General features: G+C 43.4%; 1 protein-coding gene across 1 annotated transcript in view; it reads left to right on the top strand.

Annotated features, from left to right (window-relative positions):
- The window catches only part of LOC147717098 (uncharacterized), a 38,774-nt gene extending 24,810 nt beyond the window's left edge, over positions 1-13,964 (top strand). The window contains exons 2-4 of the mRNA XM_086919843.1: positions 10,864-10,960; positions 12,462-12,602; positions 13,534-13,964. Of these exons, the coding sequence (XP_086775969.1) occupies positions 10,864-10,960; positions 12,462-12,602; positions 13,534-13,898 (603 nt within the window). The 3' untranslated portion in view covers positions 13,899-13,964. The remainder of the gene's footprint in view (positions 1-10,863; positions 10,961-12,461; positions 12,603-13,533) is intronic.
- The last annotated feature ends 5,110 nt before the right edge of the window (positions 13,965-19,074 follow it).

Raw genomic sequence — 19,074 nt, 5'->3', positions numbered from 1 at the left:
TTATCCTCGTTCAGTGGTCAGAGAATGCACACATCAGATGTCTGAAACCACCAACATACCTGTAATTCTGAGGTCTACCTCGTTAAAAATCCTGAAGTGTATTTTTAAAAAAATGCCAGGCCAGGTAACAAGGGATTTAAGTAAAGGATCCTTTAAACGTGGGTCTCCAGTGTAGACCTTACGGGATCATGGCCCAAACCATGCCCTAGCTTCAGGATATCCACATTGGGATGCACTTCCATTCAATGACTATAAATGGGAATCATTTGCATTGTCGTGTTCTATATTGTGATAGCGACTCAAGAGGATCTACGCCGACTTCACTGGTTTGTTTGCCACTGATGATGCAAAACTGGCCTTATCTGTGCATGTGTTATGATAAACAAAGCATCCGCACCTTGGTAGATTGGGTTAGGTCAGTGGGTCTTTGTTTAACCTGAAAGTCACAGGTTTACAGACCAAGAGGACAAAGCTTTTCATCCTTCCAAGGTTGATGAATACTATTCGGTTACATGAGTATCAGTGAGCAGTGACAGCACTGTTGTATTTTTGTACTACTTAGATACCACTAGCTGGACCTCTTATGGCCACCTGTTTAAGCATGCATATTTGTATTCAGTTGTTTTCATTTTAAGTAACCATTTCTATTAGAAACGCTTACATAGTATAACATTGTCTGTTACATCATAGTCAGCTAAAGGTGTACAACATAGATTGGTGGTGAAGATAACGTTACATATAGTTAGGGCACTACTTGTATACACAAAATAATACTCAGTAGGCTAAGTTAATTGTCTGTGCCAGGGTATGGGTCAACCTCTTAGCTCATCGAGCTTAGCCTGACCAAGGGCTGTGACTACAGAACTCAATAACAGAATCTTGAATGGAACAACCTTAGGGCTGAACTTGAGTTTCAAGGCAAATTGGATGCCTTGTTCTAAAGCTACTGGAGTTTCTACACCAAAATCAAAGTCATGACTTCAGTATAATTACTAGAGGCTGCAATAAGTACATGCATGTTAATAGTACATTATTTATCTCAGCTATTTGGAAACTGGCCTGGAAATGTCTACTACATGCAGTATGAGTGCATAGCAATGGAGTTATATTGCTACATCCCCGCGAGAGCTTACCAGAGGCAGTGTGGAGAAGTGTGGCTCACTGGTTAGAGCAGGCAGACCCTGAAGCAGAGGTTAGACCCGGGACCAGGGTTCAATTCCCGACGCGGCAGGGTCTTGAGCTCAAATGTCCATGGACTCGATAATTCTCGCTTCGGTGCCTGACCTAATCATGGGTTCACACTCTGCAACTCTGGGCATTAAGCTTGCTTAATCTCCACAACGGCCCCCCCGCGGCGGGATGCCTGGCTTTCACCTTGGGGATGCCCTGTAGGGGCTATCTCACAGGGAAAAGCCAGGACGGGTTCCAAGGCAAGCGCGGAGATACCCCTTCGGGGGTCGATTCAGGCGCTATATAAGAAACATAATAATAATAATAAAGAGGAAGAAGGTGCTGTTATCATACACTCGGGCAGTATGTTGTAGAATGCCACGCTCAGTGCATGGCTGCGTATACTTGCAGCCTAGACCATGCCAGGATTTCCGTCACAATCATCCATAGGGGTGCTGTGCAAACTGCAACATTCAAAAAGAACAATTGATAGACAGAATACAGAACAATGTCATACATTCACCCCAGTATGGAGATCTGGGCCTAAATCCATCGTTTTTTTGCTCACCATGCCATTCCAGTTTGGACTCAGCCATATGCAAATCAGTCTTGACCCTTCACCCAATGGGAACAGTCCAGCCCGAACTGCCAGGCCAGGTCCTCCCTGGACTGGAAACAAGCATTCTAGGACCGGTTTCGGGCTTTCAGCCCTCATCAGCCAGGATAGCTTCACTCCAGTCTGGGCATACCCATCCTACTCGGGGTGACAAATGCAAAAAGAACAATTGATGGACAGGCATCGGGCGGGAAGTGTGTCAGTGAGACTGGCAGTGAGACTGTGAGCTATGCATTCAATAACAGATGTCAAGCTTGAGTTTCTTTCTCAAGTGCCTAGTCTTCCCCATGTGTTAGAAGAGAGAGACATGGTCAACCCTTATGAGTTGCACTTTCCAATATGATGATAGGTCCAGATATTTCTTTCTGAGACTCCCAATCAAAGATGAAGTCTAGTCTTTTCCTATGCCTCTTCTAAGTCAGTCCCTGTTTGCACCATATACAAAGGAGGCATTAACGAGTGATAGATGTGTCACATCACTTCATTCCCTTATTTTTGGTTGCATTCATCGCCCACTTGCTTCAAAATGTTTTTACTCTGATTTCTGCTCCATGCAGCCTGAATTCCTTTGAATATTGTATTGGATGTCTTGACGAGACTCTGTCTGCTTCACTGCTGTCAAGAAGAATTTGGTGCCTACTTCTGCATCGTGGTTTTCAATCAAGAGCTACAGGATTGACAAGAAGGCTTTTTGCCCTTTGTGGCTTCGCTTCTTAATTTAGATCCTGTTCAAAATTCACTTGACACATTTAATGTGTACCTTTAAAGTCATGACACTCAGGCTACTGTGAAGAGCCCCCCTTCATTCGGGCACTCGAGAGAGATGGACTTGAAAGGCCTTCACCCCGTGCGGCCCTTGACATTTATGCAGAGTAAATTAGAAAGCGGATATTCTCAGAGAAATAGCAAAGAAATTGAATGCTTATATTCATATCAGCCATTGGTAGTTATTCTGACCTGCAGGTCAGTCCTTCCTTTACTTTTCACTGTGCCACTAGAGTTAGGTAGAACTTCATGCAGCACAGCAATCATGCCCACTCCAAATAAGGTCAGTGGTCGAGATTAAAATGAAGCTCCTGTGTTTCCATTTTTTATTGTTCTAAGTGATGCAAAGGATATGCTCAGCACACTGTGACACTGGATACAAGCTGCATCCTGCTGATGAGACCCAACCAAGTTAAGCGATGTGTGAGGTGGCTTGTGGAAAGAGGGAATTTCATAGCAGTTATGACTGTACTCCCCTTTTGGAACTGTCCCAAACTGGTTTTCACTTGGTCAGTCCATGTTTCCAGTTGCTTACTGAACAACAAAGTGTGGTCAGGCGAATTACCAGTGGCTGCGATTAATGTTAGCTTTCCATCCATGATCTTTTGTGAGGAAGCTATTATGGCTGCTATGATAGTGGTGGTTTAGGTCATGGGAGTCTGAATAGGTCAGTGTAGATGTAAGTGGGCAGACTATACAGGAAAAAGACATGGAGCTAGGTGCCTTACCTGCCTTAGAGAAAATTGGAATGCTAGTGTGTCAATGTGTGTCTTACAGTGCAAGACAGCCTTACGGAGAATGTGTGTTATCCAATGTAGTTAATAGTAATACCATAATAGTACAGATCTGTGCTTTGTGTAATTTGATAATAAGTTATACTTGACATTCAAAAGAATGACTGCTAAACTCTGAGCCTTCTTGGTGAGGAGTGTGGATGTCCAAGGCCAGAATGGAAACAAAAATCAGCCCAGGTAAGAAAATGCTCAAACCAAATCCACACTGCTGTAGGTTGCTACCTGAATGGTGCTAGAGAGGTTTTAATGAAGAGGTCATGGGCAACCCACCCTCTCTGAAAGTAGCACCCCATATTCTGATGCTCACTGTGCACATGTTAGAGCGGCAGACTGGCCAGTCCGACTCGAGTATGACCATAGTCCTTTCAATAACAGTGAATGGAGCTTCTCAGACTGGCAAAAACATCTAATTTTTTTCGGTGTTCAGGCATAACCAGTTAATTACTATCAAATATGAATAAGCATTCAACTGTAGACGGGTGTTTTGCAATAAAAATGTTAGTGGAAGTAGATTATTTCATATAAAGAAACAAAGCGATATATGTATTACATATAAATGTATCTACTGCTTTTGATGCGATCAATAGAGGTACACTTTGGGAAAAACTGATGAACTGGAATATACCCCTGTGTTTACCAAAGCTGATGCATGATGGTGCCTGGACCCAAGTTGAATTGGGAAGATGTGGAGCCTTAGCAAGGAAAATATACACTCCGAATGGGTTACGCCAAGGTTGTATATTGACTCCGCTGCTTTATTCCTTATATGTATCAGATCTCCTGGAAACTGTATGCCTTAGCTGAATATTTAATCCAAAATTAGGAGAAGAGCCAATTCCAGTGATACTTTATGCGGACGACACCATTTTGTTGGATAATAGTCCATGAGGCCTCCAGAAGAAGCTGGATGCTTTTTCAACTTATTGCCTAGTAATTGATTTGAAAATTAATATTGCAAAAACAAAAGTATTGATATTGTCAAAAGCAAGGAAAAAGCAAAATCAGTTAAAATGGTGGATTAGATCAAATAAACGGGAAGTCGTAAAGGAATACAAATATGTGGGTAGGCATTATAAAGATAACCTTAACTTTAAGGCTCATTTGGCCTCACAGGAACAGAGGGCGAAGGCTGTAGCCTGGTCTTCGGAGAAATTGGACTCCGCTGTGGGTCACAAATCTGTTAAGTTATTGAAAGAAACGCGCACCCTAAGAACAGTGATCCTGCTGCTGTAAGGCTCGGAAATAATGGCGGAAACTGATATATTATACCTGCAATCAATAGAAAGGGTAATATGGAAAAACTGGCTGAACCTGTCAAAATGTTCAATTAATAGTGCGCTTATGCTGGAAGTGGGCTTTCTTAATATTAAACAAAGATATTTGGCAGATAATTCGAAACTAGGGTGTGACGCTATAGTCATCAAAAAGGGGGTCATTTAGGTGTCTGATATAATGTCAGTTATAACTGAGTAATGCAATCCGCTGGATTTTGAATCTAGGGAATTCCTGCAGGCTTTGAATTTGTCGTTAGCTTTGACCTATAATGAATTGCAGTAGAGCACTACTAAGAATGATATCAAAACTTTGCTAAAAAATTACTCTCTGCAAGCGGACATTAAAGATGGCAGTAAGAGACCACAAATTGTACACTTATTTCGCTCAGCTTATATAGGCAAGTTACAACTTTATTTTAAAGATATAAAAGCACAAAATACTTGACGTTAAAGGCAGAAGCAGACAATAGGTCAAGTGCCTTCATTTATAAAAACGAAAATACAGCTTTGGGAGCTGCAAGGCAGACAATCAAATAAAGGATTTCGTGCATGTTGCCCATAAGGCGCTTTAACTCTATGTAATTTTCTGCACTGCTTTTAAAATTGAAAAAAGGAAAATATTATTAACTGTTTTTAGAGAGCTTCAGATACGACACATCCAAGACTTAGGACCTAATTACGAGTCTGGCAGTCCACAGGACACAGAACACTTGGTGGCCATTCGATCACGCCCACACTGCAGGTCTGACCGCTGTATTCAAAGTGGGGAGTCGGCCCGCCACAAGACCGCCGGCTCCACCGGGGTCAAGGATTCCGTTGAGCCGCATTCTGTAACTGGCATGAATATTCTGGCAGTGCCACTGCTGGCACCGCCAAGCATATTACAAGTTACCTTTTAACCACCCTTTTCATGGAGGTGAGACCGCTGCGAAAAGGGTGGAAGAGCGGCAACTTAGGGAGCCCTAACAGGGCCCCCTGCCGGATATGGGCTCGGGGTGAATGCGGGGGTGGCACATGTTGTGCCCCCCATATAATTGCACCCCTCTTCGACACGTTGTGGCAAGCATGCCATACCGTGAAGAAACATACTGCGGGCGCTGTCACAGCAGCGGACTGCATGTAATGCTCTCTTATGAGCCTAACAGCCCAACGGTGTGAGACCGCTGAGGCACCGCCCACCGGACCTGGATTCTACTTCGAATCTGGTGGGCGACTCACCATAGCTTTGGTGGACCTTCTGTGGAAGAAGCGATAGCGTTGCCGCAGGAGGACCACCAAAGTCGTAATCAGGCCCTTATTATCTCTAATATTTGAATGTAGCAACGTCAAAGTATGCTAGAAAGTGGACACATTTTTAGAGATGGAGAACAATAGGTTGAATACAAAAGGTGAATTTTAATTAGATTAATGGTCGGTGAAGATGTTAGTGGTAATAAACTATTGAAAGTGTGATATAAATATCATAGATTTAAAATACTTTAAATGCTATACTGTCTAACCCTGGGCATAGTTTCCGGAGCCGCACTCCGCGGAGCTACGCAAAGACGCACTTGCACTCCACGACCTACGCGTAGCTCCGCAGACATGCGTAGTTGCTTGATAGACCCGTTCGCGCGCCGTTTTTCGTCTTCGGGAGCGCAGTGCGCGTGTTCGGGGCGCTGCCTGCATGCTCGGGATGGCTAGCGCGCTAAGTTACCCAAGAGGTTTGTCCCGCCCGCTTGCGTTCCCTTATTTCCTGTTCCGGGTCACAAGTAACGTGTTCGGGTTGTGCAAGACATGTTCGGGAACTCATCTTCTCGTTCGCACTACAAAAGTGCGTGATCGCGCTAAATATCGCGCGAACCTACCCACGCGGTCGCGATGGGCACAGCCATCTTGGATTTCACACTCTGGCTATGGTTTTGGGCCTACTTTAGCATCTAGCTCATATCTCTTCAATCCTGGTCTTTTTACCCACTTTTTCAAACTTTCTTTAGTTATTACCTATCTCTCTCTGTGCCTAGGTTTATATTTTTCATTTTATTTCTACTTTTACAACTTTTCTATTGTTTTATTTTACTTCCTTCTTTTACCGAGCTTCTTCTTTCCCCTACCTTTTTGTCTTGAACTTTTCTTCTCCCCTCCACCCAGAACTATGGTGAAGGGCGCCAGCAGCAGCGGCGGCTCAAAGGGCAAGGCGCCTGTGCCCAAAAAAAACCGGCTGCCTTGCGGCAGAATGCGCCCCCCAGGGGTGACGGGCCGCCAACTTTTTGGAGAGGAGGAGGTGGCTGCCCTGGTCTTTTTTATCCAGCGCCACCTCCCCTTGACCTTGGCAGCAGGCGGCAGGCCTGGCTCCGGCTACCAGATTGAAGAGCGTCTCCGGCGGTGGGCAAAGGTGCACCGGGCAGTCTTCCGCTGCTCCGGTATCCGACGTACCCACCATCAGCTCTCCCACCGCTGGGCAGACATTTTGGACCGGGAGCAGGACCGGTTGGACCTGCTTGGTGTCGAGGTCGTGGGTCTTGGTTAGTGGCTACCCAAAAGAAAAAAAGTGTATATATATATACATATATATATATATACATACATACATACATACATACATACATACATACATACATACATACATACATATATATATATATATATATATATATATATATATATATATATCTATAGTAGTATAAGTATTGTTATTGTATCTTTCTAAATCTTGGCTGAATAAGTAACGCAATGACTGGTGCTCCTAGTTACATTTCCGATGTATTCCGTTATATCTACTGTAAAATAGACATCCACAAGATGATGATTATAAGTTGTGGTTTATTAAGAATAAAGATCCCATCCACAGGTGAACATCCAGTCAGCAACAAAGCCTGGTTGTAACTGACTGCTGAACAAAGCATAACATTCCATGAGATGTGCAGGTGATTCTAGTGCTTCATGACATCAGCGCAGCTATGTCATGAAGCACAGACACAGAGAACCAGGATGCCACACATCTCCCTTCTAACAAGAAGAACAAAATTACAAAGAGGAATAAGTTAAAATGAAAACATAAATCATACAGTTATGTAGTCCTTTAAATACTCAGGAGAATGACAAACCCTTGCAGACTTTCGAGGAAGTGAGGAAGATTGATCACTGGTTTGAGAATAACGACTACAAGAAGCCTCCACAATATCATTACTAACCACCACCACCCTGTTCAAATTCCAAACTCGATGGTCTGCAGTTTTGATGGCGTTCTTAAAAACCTTGATGACACGGATAGGCTTTTTAAAAGTAGCAGCAAGTGCCTTATTGTTTTTGCAGGGGTTTTTAATAAGTACCCAATCACCCACCTTGACAGGAGTGACCTTTACAGAATTCCTTGCATCAAAAATTCTTTTTCTATTCTCAATCCTAGAAGTTTCACGCACCCTCCAATCATCCCCGACATCATGAGGACATGGCTGTAAATCATTGACCCATGCGGGTACTACAAGTGTATTAGGAGTACGTGCCCTAAAAAGTTCAAAGGGGGTCTTCCCAGTAACAGCATGGGGAGATATCCTATAAACCTTAACTTTCTTAAAGACATCTTCCCTCCAATCCGTGCCAGCAGACTTAGCCATCCTAATGGTTTCTTTAAGAACCCGGTTGAATCTCTCAACGGTACCGTTGGTTTCTGGGTGGTATAGGGATGATTTTTTGTGTTTGATACCATGTTCTAAGAGGAATTGTTCCATGTCCTTAGATACTAACTGGGGGCCATTATCAGTGAGAATGGTGTTAGGAATGCCTTCTCTTGCGAACAGTTTGGTCAAAAATGCCACCACATTTTTAGTCTCAATTCCACGAGTAATGGCAATTTCTGGCCATCTGGAAAAGAAATCAACAAGGACAAGAACATACCACTCACAACCACCTGAAACTATGGGCCCCAAAATATCCAAACCAACCTCTTTCCATGGTGCATTCGGTCTGTCTCTAATTACCATGGGCTGGACCTTGGGTTTCGCTACCCTTTCACTAAGAGCACAGTCAATACAATCCCTAACCTTACGTTCCACTTCCAAATCCATATTTGGCCACCAATATGATCTCCTCAAAATCTCCTTGGTTTTTGAAACTCCTAGATGTCCGATATGTGCTAAAGACATAAGCTCATTCCGAAGAGCTACAGGTGGAACTAACCTAGTGCCCCTAAAAAGTAAGCCATCTTGTTCTGAGAGCTGATCTTTGACATGCCAAAACTTCTCAATCCCTTCATTAGGCTTTGGTTTAACCTTCCACCCAGTCATTAATAGATTAAGTACTTCCACAAGAATTAAATCCTCTTGAACCATCGTCAACCACCTTTCTTTATCAATGATAGCTTCCTCAACAACACAAACCATTTCATCATCATCATCATCAAAATCATCCTTACCATCAGCCTCACAAACAGGAACAAGGCGAGACAAAGCATCTGCCACTTTATTTTCCACTCCAGGTAGGTATTTTACATCAAAATCATAATCTTGTAAACCAACAACCCATTTCGTGATCCTACCTGACACTGCATCAATACCCTTTTTCTTTAAAATTTCACAAAGCGGCTTGTGATCTGTCCTAACCTCAAAGGTGGTTCCCCATAATAAGTTTTTGAGCTTCTTGACCGACCAGTAAACAGCGAGGGCTTCACGCTCAATCACCGAGTATCGAGTTTCAGCTCCTTTTAAACTCCTTGACAAAAAGAGGATGACCCTCTCAGTCCCTTCAAACTTCTGTACAAGTACCGCTCCCAAACCTTTCAAGCTTGCATCAGTAATCAAAATGGATTTTTCAGAAGGATCAAAACTGCTTAATTTAGGTGCAGAGGCTAGTCTCTCCTTGATGACCTCAAATTCTTGCTGACACTTTTCTTCCCAAATAAACTCCACTCCTTTCTTTAACAAATACCTCATGTTGACACACAAAGAGGCAAGAGTGGATGGGATCTTTATTCTTGTTGTAAATCCCATCCTCGTCGCCAAATGTAAAATAGACATCCACAAGATGATGATTATAAGTTGTGGTTTATTAAGAATAAAGATCCCATCCACAGGTGAACATCCAGTCAGCAACAAAGCCTGGTTGTAACTGACTGCTGAACAAAGCATAACATTCCATGAGATGTGCAGGTGATTCTAGTGCTTCATGACATCAGCGCAGCTATGTCATGAAGCACAGACACAGAGAACCAGGATGCCACATCTACTGTAATTGTATGACACTGGTCTGTGCTGCGCTTCTTCACTGACTCTTGCGTGTTGTTTCAACTTGGCGCTAGCTTTTGCTGTTTATTGATGTGAGATTTTCTTTATTGTAGAGAACTGAAGTTAGTTAATGCTATTAATAGAGTCTTGTCCTTTCTTTGTCCGTCAGTGAAATAGCGGTGGATGGATAATTGTACGTAGTTTGCATATTGTATCATTTTTTTTTCACGGCCTTCTCTTCTGCATGAATCCTCCTCTGGCAATGAATGCTAAAGTTACTTTGTTCTTCTTACCTCAGCCAGGGCCGGCTTTAGGCATGTGCAAGCTGTGCAACTGCACAGGGCCATCAAACGCCAGGGGCCACCACACCAATATATATCCTTAATTTAATAATCCTCTGAGGATGGATACATATTTGCGTGGCGGCCCCTGGCAGGGATTTGGTGCCTCCGGCTCTGTTCCACTTCCAAACACCCGGATTCCCCCCTCTTCACTGGCCTCCGTGCTCCACCCCGACCTCCTCTTCCGGGGCCCCCTACCTACGCTCCCTGCCCAGGACCACCATGAGCCTAGAGCCGCCCCTACCTCAGCCCTCCATAGAACTGATGTAGTTTGTTTAGTGAGTGGGTAGGCTTAGCAGCAGTAGCATTCAGTCAGTAGCAGAACAAAATATGATGCAACGAACGTACAATTTCGTGTTAGTATGCACAAAGTTAAGCATGTCTCCTCCTTGTGATCTATGCATTTTGCTGGCAAAAATAAAAAAGAAATGCCTACTTACAGATAATTGATTACCCCATTCTTGAATCAGTGGTGTTGTTCAGGTGTTACTGCCTCTGTGTTACTTAGTAATCTGCAATCAGAATGTTTATGGAACATTTGATTTGTTTTCTCCAAGTATACAGTCAGTGAATCCTGCAAGGCAGTAGTCATTTGGTAGATCAATGTTTGTTTCTTTTAATGTTCTAGCAGTGGTTTTTGAAATGATGTCTATGTTTCACAGCACTCAATGTTTTTCTCTTTCTTTATTATTTCCTACATGAACCACAGAACCCAGGGGCAAGCAGAAGGCTGGGACCGAGTCGGCGGGTGAACCACAGGCACAGAGCTCCTCTACTGAGGATCCTGCTGCTGTCCCCAGTAAGTCCAACAGTGCTTTCTTTTGGAACAATGATATTTCCCTAACTTTCTAACGGAGCTTTTTTTTCCAACCGATTAATGACATTTTTTCCTAAATAAATTGTGACAAATGCTTTTTTGATTTTCATTATGTTTTCAAAATTTTGGGTATCTGTCCCTGCCTTTCTGTTCCTTCAAAGAGCCTCTGCTATGACTCTCTGTGCTATTACTAGTATTAGACTGTCTGTAGGTAAGCTTGCCCTGTTGCCCACTCTTTTGTTAAGGTATTAATCTTTTCAAAAAATCTGTGATAGAATAGCTGTAGGCACAGGGTCCACTCCTGTCTTATGCTTTTTCCTCTGTAATGTCTCTGCTTTGCCAATTGACACCAACCAAGTATGCATCCAGATGTTGGTCTAGTATTTTGTAAACATTAGTATACCACTACTACTCTTGTGGGTATTCTTCTATGCAGTCACATACATAACTATGTATGCACCAGAAAATTGGATGTTGGTCATAGGCAGGTTGGACCTTACTTACACCTCAGTCACAGAACTCTGAGGAACCCACAATTCACTGAACGACAACCTATATGGGCTCAGTCATTGGTCAATTATTCAATTATCCCAATACCAAGATGCCCAATGCTTTTATTACACAATCCATAACCTAAGTAACCCCCTTTTGCTCACTCACTCGTGTAAGTCTACAAGACAACAGACACTGAAAATATACTTCCAAGTCAATGTGGTACTTCAAAAGCTTTCTTTTGTTAGAAGTAAGTAAGTAACATTAATGTTTTTAAGTTGTTCCGTGAAATACGTCAGGGCCCACCAGAAAAAATCCAGAGTTAAAAAAGGCTGAATAAAGTAATCTACATTTGTACAGCTACCAGTGCTCGATAGGGAAATGTGGGAAATGTCGGAGACCCCTCACCATTGAACGTATACTGGTTACATATGCCTCTTTTTGGTAAGCTCTGGAAATCTCTGCTTCGTAGAAGGAAATCTTCTCATCTGCCGAAAAATAATTACAAAAGTGGTGCACGTTAGACAGTATGAAATACATTTATGCAAGTTTTTTGCAGTCATGCTAAAAAAAAGGTGTAACCTGTAAGCAAACTCGATTCCACAATCCACATACAAAAAGTAAATACGGGCCTTTTTATTTTCCAACCTCTTCCGGTGTATGCATTGAACAATCATGTGGCCTCAAAGGCGTCTTCTCGTACTGCGCAACAAGCTGCGAGGTAGCATGCGCAAACCTGTAGACATTGATGTACAAAGGTTACCTGGTTCAGTCTAAATTTCCAAGGACTAGAGTAGCAGTAGAGATGAGATGAGCTTGGGTACCATACCATAACAAATGAATGCTAATATGTGTAGTGACTCTGCTGTACTATGCAATGTGGACTACTACTGATTACGTTGTACTTAACTGTTTTGCAGGACTCCATTCTTTGTGAACAAGTACAATGGGGGCTGTGCATCCATCTAAAAAGGTGTACTTATTTTTATAGGTGCAGAACCGGTACCATCCACCAGTGCCGACGGGGACAGCGGCGCAGCGTCAGCAGAGGCGATCCCGGAGGGGACAGGACCAGAGGCACCTACACCAGCACCAGCAGCAGTGGGGGAGGAGCCAACAACGGTGGGCGATGGTAAGTTACATTCAATAGTGATCCGCATTACTTGGTGGGAGGAGAAAACTTCCTCACTGTACTCTGAGATTTATAATAAACTTGAAGTTCTACTGGACAATATATGACGCCACCTTTATTTGTCATTACCATGCTTAGCATTACCACTGGCGAGAATTGATAAAATAACAGGCCTCTTCTATCTGACTACAACTCAGCTGTGAAAGGTTGGTGGCAGACTAAAAGTCTTATCCACAACATGACCGCGATGGATTAACACTAAGGAGATCTATTTTAAGTATGATGAAAGGAGCAAGGAAAAAGCACCAATCATCTAATATAGAAGGATACTTTGGAATCAGCAATGCAGGTGGCTGATAGCAGTCGGATGCATGGGTTGTTGTGGAAGCATGGAAAGGGGAAAACACAGCTTCCTGCGTGGGTGGGAGACACACCCAATATCGGTGGGTAGTGGATAGTCTCAGCAGCGGTGTTTTGGTCAAACCCAAAGGCAAGGGAAGGAGGGGACGACTGGATGCATGGGTCGTTGCTGGGGAAACACAAACCACCTAAGGTTTGTTGCGCAATATAAAGAATGATAGTCTCCACTAGACATTTACTACTAGCTGGCCCCTGTTAATTAATGTTAGTTTGAGACTGTCACTGTTCCCGGAAGCAGAGTATATGATATAAAACGAGATATGAAAAAGACAGGTGTTCGTATGTGTGTGACCGTTGCAGTACACCCATGCTACTAGGGCAGGCATAATGCCGTGCCAAAAAGTCCAACAAATTAATTATATAGGCCGTAGAATGTTCAAGATAGATACAACACCATTTTTTGTACTCAGCTTGCTTGCTAGTGCTACTGTGCCACTATGTGTTGAATACATTTTGTGTTATTGATTTGCTGGGATTTTGGATTACAACAATTCTGTCTCTTTCTTTATAATTACTCCTTCAAAACCAACAAGAAAGGAGTTGGCAGTCCGGGCCCGGCAGCGGAAACTGCAGGCCATCGTTGAGGCCTACCGCCGGCTGGTGGCTCAGGCCGAGGAGGAGGCGGAGGCGGCGGCAGCAGCTGCTGCCTCTTCCAATGCCCCGGCCCCCAAGCCTGCAGGAGTACGTCGCCGTGGTCAGGCAGCCGCCCGCCGCCCGATTTTTTCCTCATCGGTCACCCCCCCACAACATGCATGCCAATGTAGGTGCCGTCAATTTCAAAAAAAGATTCTCCTCCGGGTAGCGAGGCTTGAGGATGAAATAGAGGAGCGGGTGAAGCTCATTGTGGACAAACACTTGAAAGCCCGCCGGCTTTGAGATGGACCCTGTTTGTTTGCCCCTTTTTCAATCCTTTTGTTGGTGGGTGGGAATTGGGTGTTGGGGTTTACATTGAACTTGGAAATTTGGTTGGGGTTAGGGGAGGGTAGGGACAGCTGTGGGGTAAGATTTAATATATATTTTATTTTTGTATCATCTTTCTTTATATTATGGTAAAATAAATGAGACACAAAGTTATGTTCAAAAGAAAACATTTGAAGTTCATTTCTGTTTGTTGGGGGGGTGGAGGGGGGACTGTTTCACCAAATAATGTACGTTGTGCAACATCGCAAGGTTTAATTGGCCATGCAGGTCAGCGGACAGTGCTTTCGAATAAAAAAATATATTGGCCACATCTTTAACATGCAGACAGATAGATGCGGTAAACCCTCATCGAGTTATATTTGTAGTATTAGAAGAACTACCAGTCTGTCTTGCGTTATACCTCACAGCAAACTTATCTTACCTGTGATTGCTGATGATGATTGATGATGAAGTGTGGCACTGCAAGGGCTGCATTTGTTTCCCAAGACAATGGAGAAGAATCTGTGGTTCTGAACTTCTGTGATAGTAGTAGTAGACAGACCCTGCCAGTAGCATTTTGAGACAAAAAGAAAGAGGCAGTCATTTGCGTGATAGACAATGTGGCGGTAGTATAAGTATTAAGTACAGTACATTACACGACTGACCCAAAAACAATATTGCAACTGCTAAACTGAAACAAAACAATGGTTTTGGGGACTGGAAACTAAGTGCAAGAGAAGATAAGAAGTTCAACTGTAGTTGTAGTACTCACGGCAACGTCAAACTTTTCTAAATCATAATGCTGTAAACTTAAACCCAAACAATGACGCCAATTCATTAGATGTATTCGTTGTTTGATGGTAATGGTAAATTATTTGGCATTATACACAGAGCTTGAGTTGGGAAGCAGAAGAAGATCCTGGCCATGCCTTGTTGAAATTTCACTATTGTGGCTTTCACCACATCTGCCCCAGCAAGCGCGTGATCAAATTGTTGGTGTATATTTAATGTAACAAACATCACACCTCAATGAAACCACGCAGCCCGGGGGAAGAGGGTTAGGGTTTGTTGAATGGATGGGTACGGGGGTTTTGGGAAAGGTTTGAGAAAGAAAAACAGTACGCATGGAGACAACAAAAGCAAAACAATGAAGACGATGATTTATGATGTTGATCCACTAGCCAATGAATGTAAGGAATAAACGTAGGAAAAGGACACGCTGAATATCATTCTTGGTTTCCCGCCATCCAATTGCTTGATGATGAGGATTAGTGGTAAGGGTGAGATGATGCTCATAGTATAATAGCAGTGGGTGAAAAACATCCAGCCTGAAAAAGAAAAGGCAAATACAAAAGAATGTGAATGACCTAAACAAATTGTAATACAGTGAAGATCAAAAAAATAATACAAGAGGAGTAGTCGTAAGAGAGGACTTTCAGACTGAGGCGGCTTCAATACAATATGTATAAGCCTACTAGTTGCACATCATTATTAATCTAGAAGTACAAGAAAAGACAGGAGCCAGCACAGAACAGACCCACGACACAGGGTCGCCCGTAACACAATCTGTATTTCCCTAAATATTTCACTGAGCCACAGAAAGGGGCATAAAAAAGCAACCTATCATTTTCAAAATTAATCAACAAAATCAATGCGTCATTCTCAGTCATCAATCATACCACTATTGTACTCTACCACTGCACAGTGCACACACATGTAGTAGCCTGGGTCTACTGTGCTGTGCCTCTTATTTGTATTTACCTTGTATTCCACTCCAAGAAACATCGTACATCAATCAGCTCAGATCCAACTGCCTGACAGCGTGCAAAGATATGGTGGTCACCATCATTATCAGGTGTGGCACGTCTAGTCCAACAGCAACAGCAACTCAGTCTGTAGTGAGTGACTACGATAAATTAAGTCCTGGCTGCACCTGTAGTAGTAGGAACACAAGTGCGTAAATAATTTATATTATTAAATAACATGGAAAAATTGGCTATCACGTGAGTCTGAAGTTACTAGTATACTTCAACTCCATGCACATTTGCTCAGAGTCAGCAAAACATCCAATGCAATGCATGGCATCATTCATTTAATATACCTGTCTTGCTCTTCTCTTTCACTGTCAGATGATTGATCACAGATGCTGCCGAGCCTTTTAAAAGTAATGACGAGTCACAACAAGTTGACTTCAGTTGTGGATGCCTGCTCAAGTTTTGACACTGAAGAGTCGTCTATGAATGCCTGCAGAGAGAGGTGGTAGCCTTAAGAGTAAGACAGTGATAAGTTGCAGATTTCAAATGAAATAGAGGATCGCTGTAGTCATGTACGGTTCACTTGTTATGGAGGGACTGTTAGAGGCTACATTATTGTACAATATCTACAACATCCAATGTATGGCTGGCAAGATGGAATTGTGTTGACTTGAGTGGGAGTCAAGAAGATGGAGCAAGACTCTGAGGAGTGCAGTCAACATGGAACATAAATGCACAGGGGTGCAACTCCAGGAGGTAAATAAAAAGATACAGTGAAAATAAATTCACAGGCGTGCAACTCCAGTAGGTACATAAAAAGAATCAGTGATGGGGATGGATTTGGTTGTGGTTTTTATTAGCAGTTTTGCACCAGAAAGCCATTGTTAATAAGAAAATAAATAACACAAATAAAGGAAGGGAGAAAGTAACAATTTAAAAGCCTAGTTGTCAGGGAAGAGGAGCTTGTCCTCAAACTCTGGGGGTTCGGACAGAAGTAGGTCATGTAACACAGTAGTGATGATGTCTCCGAACTCGCTTTCTTCATCCTGCTCTGATTCACGTACTTTATAGTCTGGTGGTATGAAGTGTTGATTCATTTTTATCATTGTCAGCCTCTCCACGCTTTTGGGGGAGAGACTGGTCCTTTTCGCTGTCACAATGGCACCAGCAGCACTGAAAACCCGCTCAGAAGGGACACTAGCTACAGGACAAGCCAGATACTTTATCGCCAGCCTGCTCAGCACTGGCCACTGTCTCCTTCTTTCATACCAATAGACCAATGGGCTTTGCTCCATGAACACCTCTGTTGTGTCATCCAGATAGGCCTGAACCATCCGCTCAGTGTTCATTGGTGCTCGGCTTTGCTGGTCCTCTTTCCCCTTTGCAACAGCAACGGACTTACCCATCCCTTTCTGTAGAAAAAAAGCAGTTATGCTTTTGGTTGTGTCTGCTGAATCAGATCGTGTAGGTGCTGCTTTTGGTACTGTTGGTGCCTGCTGGGAAGCAGATGCACTGCTCTCATGCTCTGAAGAACTTGCCTCAGGAGGATGGCCTGGAGTACTTTGACTGTCCTGGGCTGGCACTGGCAGGCCTTTAAGTAACAGCCGTTCAGTTTCTAAATCATTAGCTTCCGCAGCTATGGAAGTTTTGTACTTGGCAACATCCCCATCTGAAAAAGGAATTACTGCGCTACTGCTGACAAATAATTTGTACCGTGGATCCAACATTGTTGCAGTTATGTAATGTTGACCTGGCACAATCATTTGAAGCATTGCATTTAGAGATAAGCGGTTGGCTAAGGCCTTGGCCAAGGTATATGCATCAACTTTTTCTTCGTCACCTTCGTATGTTTCACAGACCTCCTTCAGCTGTTGCTCAAGCATGTACAACATTGGGATGGCTTGGCCCATAGTACAGTCCTCCCTGCTAACTGCACGTGTGAAGACCTCAAAAGGTAGTAGCATCTCTGTTAAGCATTTAATGTGGTCCCACTGCCACATCTCAACGGTCAGGGCTTTAAGATTAACAGTAGGATCCCCTAATCTTCTTGACATGACATAAGCATTCAGTGGTATGTACTGCTCAAAGAGACGCTCAAGCATGAATTAAGTAGAGTTCCAACGTGTTGGGACCTCCTGGATCAGTGCTTTGACTGGCAATTTATGCTCACGCTGAATGACCCGTAGCAGCTTCTGTGCTTTAAAAGAATGGTTAAAATGCGTGTATATTCTTCTGTAGATGGTCAGTATGTTGCTGACTTTGGCTTCAGTTTTCAGAAAGTCTTGCACGACTAAGTTAATGCAGTGTGCCAAACAGGGTACCCTGAAATAATGTCCTTCTCTCATTGCCTTCACTACATTACTGCCATTGTCGGTGGCAACAAAACCAATCTTAAGGCCTCTTGTTTGCAGCCATTCAAAGACCTTGCTGTTAAACTCAGACAAAATGTTTTCAGCAGTATGAGTTTTCTCCATACCAAACATGGCTACAGTTGCATGTCTGCGAGTATCATTAAAAATCCCAGCGACGTCAAGGCCTAAAGTTAGCTTGTCTTTAACACCTGCAAAAGAGATCCAGTGTGCGGTGATGCACATGTAATCTGTAGCTTCGCAACTGTTCCACATGTCTGTTGTCAGGTGGATACAATGGACAACACTCTGTTGTAAGGCTTTCCCAATCGATTCCAGCACGTCGTGGTGTAGTGCTGGAATAGCAACTCTTGCAAAATAGTAGCGACTGGGAACGTTCCATTTTGGGCAGAGGGTTGCCACTAATTCTCGAAATCCCACAGCCTCAACAAATGAAAATGGGAGAAGGTCCAGTGCCAACATTTTTGCAAGTTTTGCATTGTACAAACGTGCTATTGGGTGGTTCCGCTCGTACTTTCCCTCCTGCCTAAACATGCTAGTAATGGTACTCTGCTTGGTATTTCTTTCAGTTATGCTAGAGGGACCACCTTGCATCGCAGACTTGGCACTCCTTGGTGTCTCCGGCTGACTCTGGTGCCACTGAGAAGTTGCTGATGCGGAGGATGTGGACTGTACCACTCCAGTGCTGGCGACAGGGCTCATTTGTGTACCACTCTCAGATAGAAGGTCATCGTCTCCCTCTTCTTCTACCTCCTGGTCAACCTTTGAGTGGACCTTGTAGTACTGTATCCCCACCAACACCAGTGCTTACATTTTTTAAGCTTGCAAGGTGGTTCTCCCACCTGATTAAGTGTGTTTTTTTCAAATGGGTCGTTTGGCCTCCAGTACCATAGTTTGTACCAATCTTACCACGACTAACATTGACATGACAAATGGTGTATATAGCAATGTTCTCCTCACGTGGGTGAACCGTAAAGAAGTCCCACACTGGGGAGGTAAACTTTTGTCTCCTGCCATAGGAAGAGGACC

Source organism: Lissotriton vulgaris, chromosome 5 (assembly GCF_964263255.1).
Source record: "Lissotriton vulgaris chromosome 5, aLisVul1.2, whole genome shotgun sequence".
NCBI classification, from domain to species: Eukaryota; Metazoa; Chordata; class Amphibia; order Caudata; family Salamandridae; genus Lissotriton; species Lissotriton vulgaris.
This window is presented reverse-complemented; position numbering and strand designations above follow the sequence as displayed.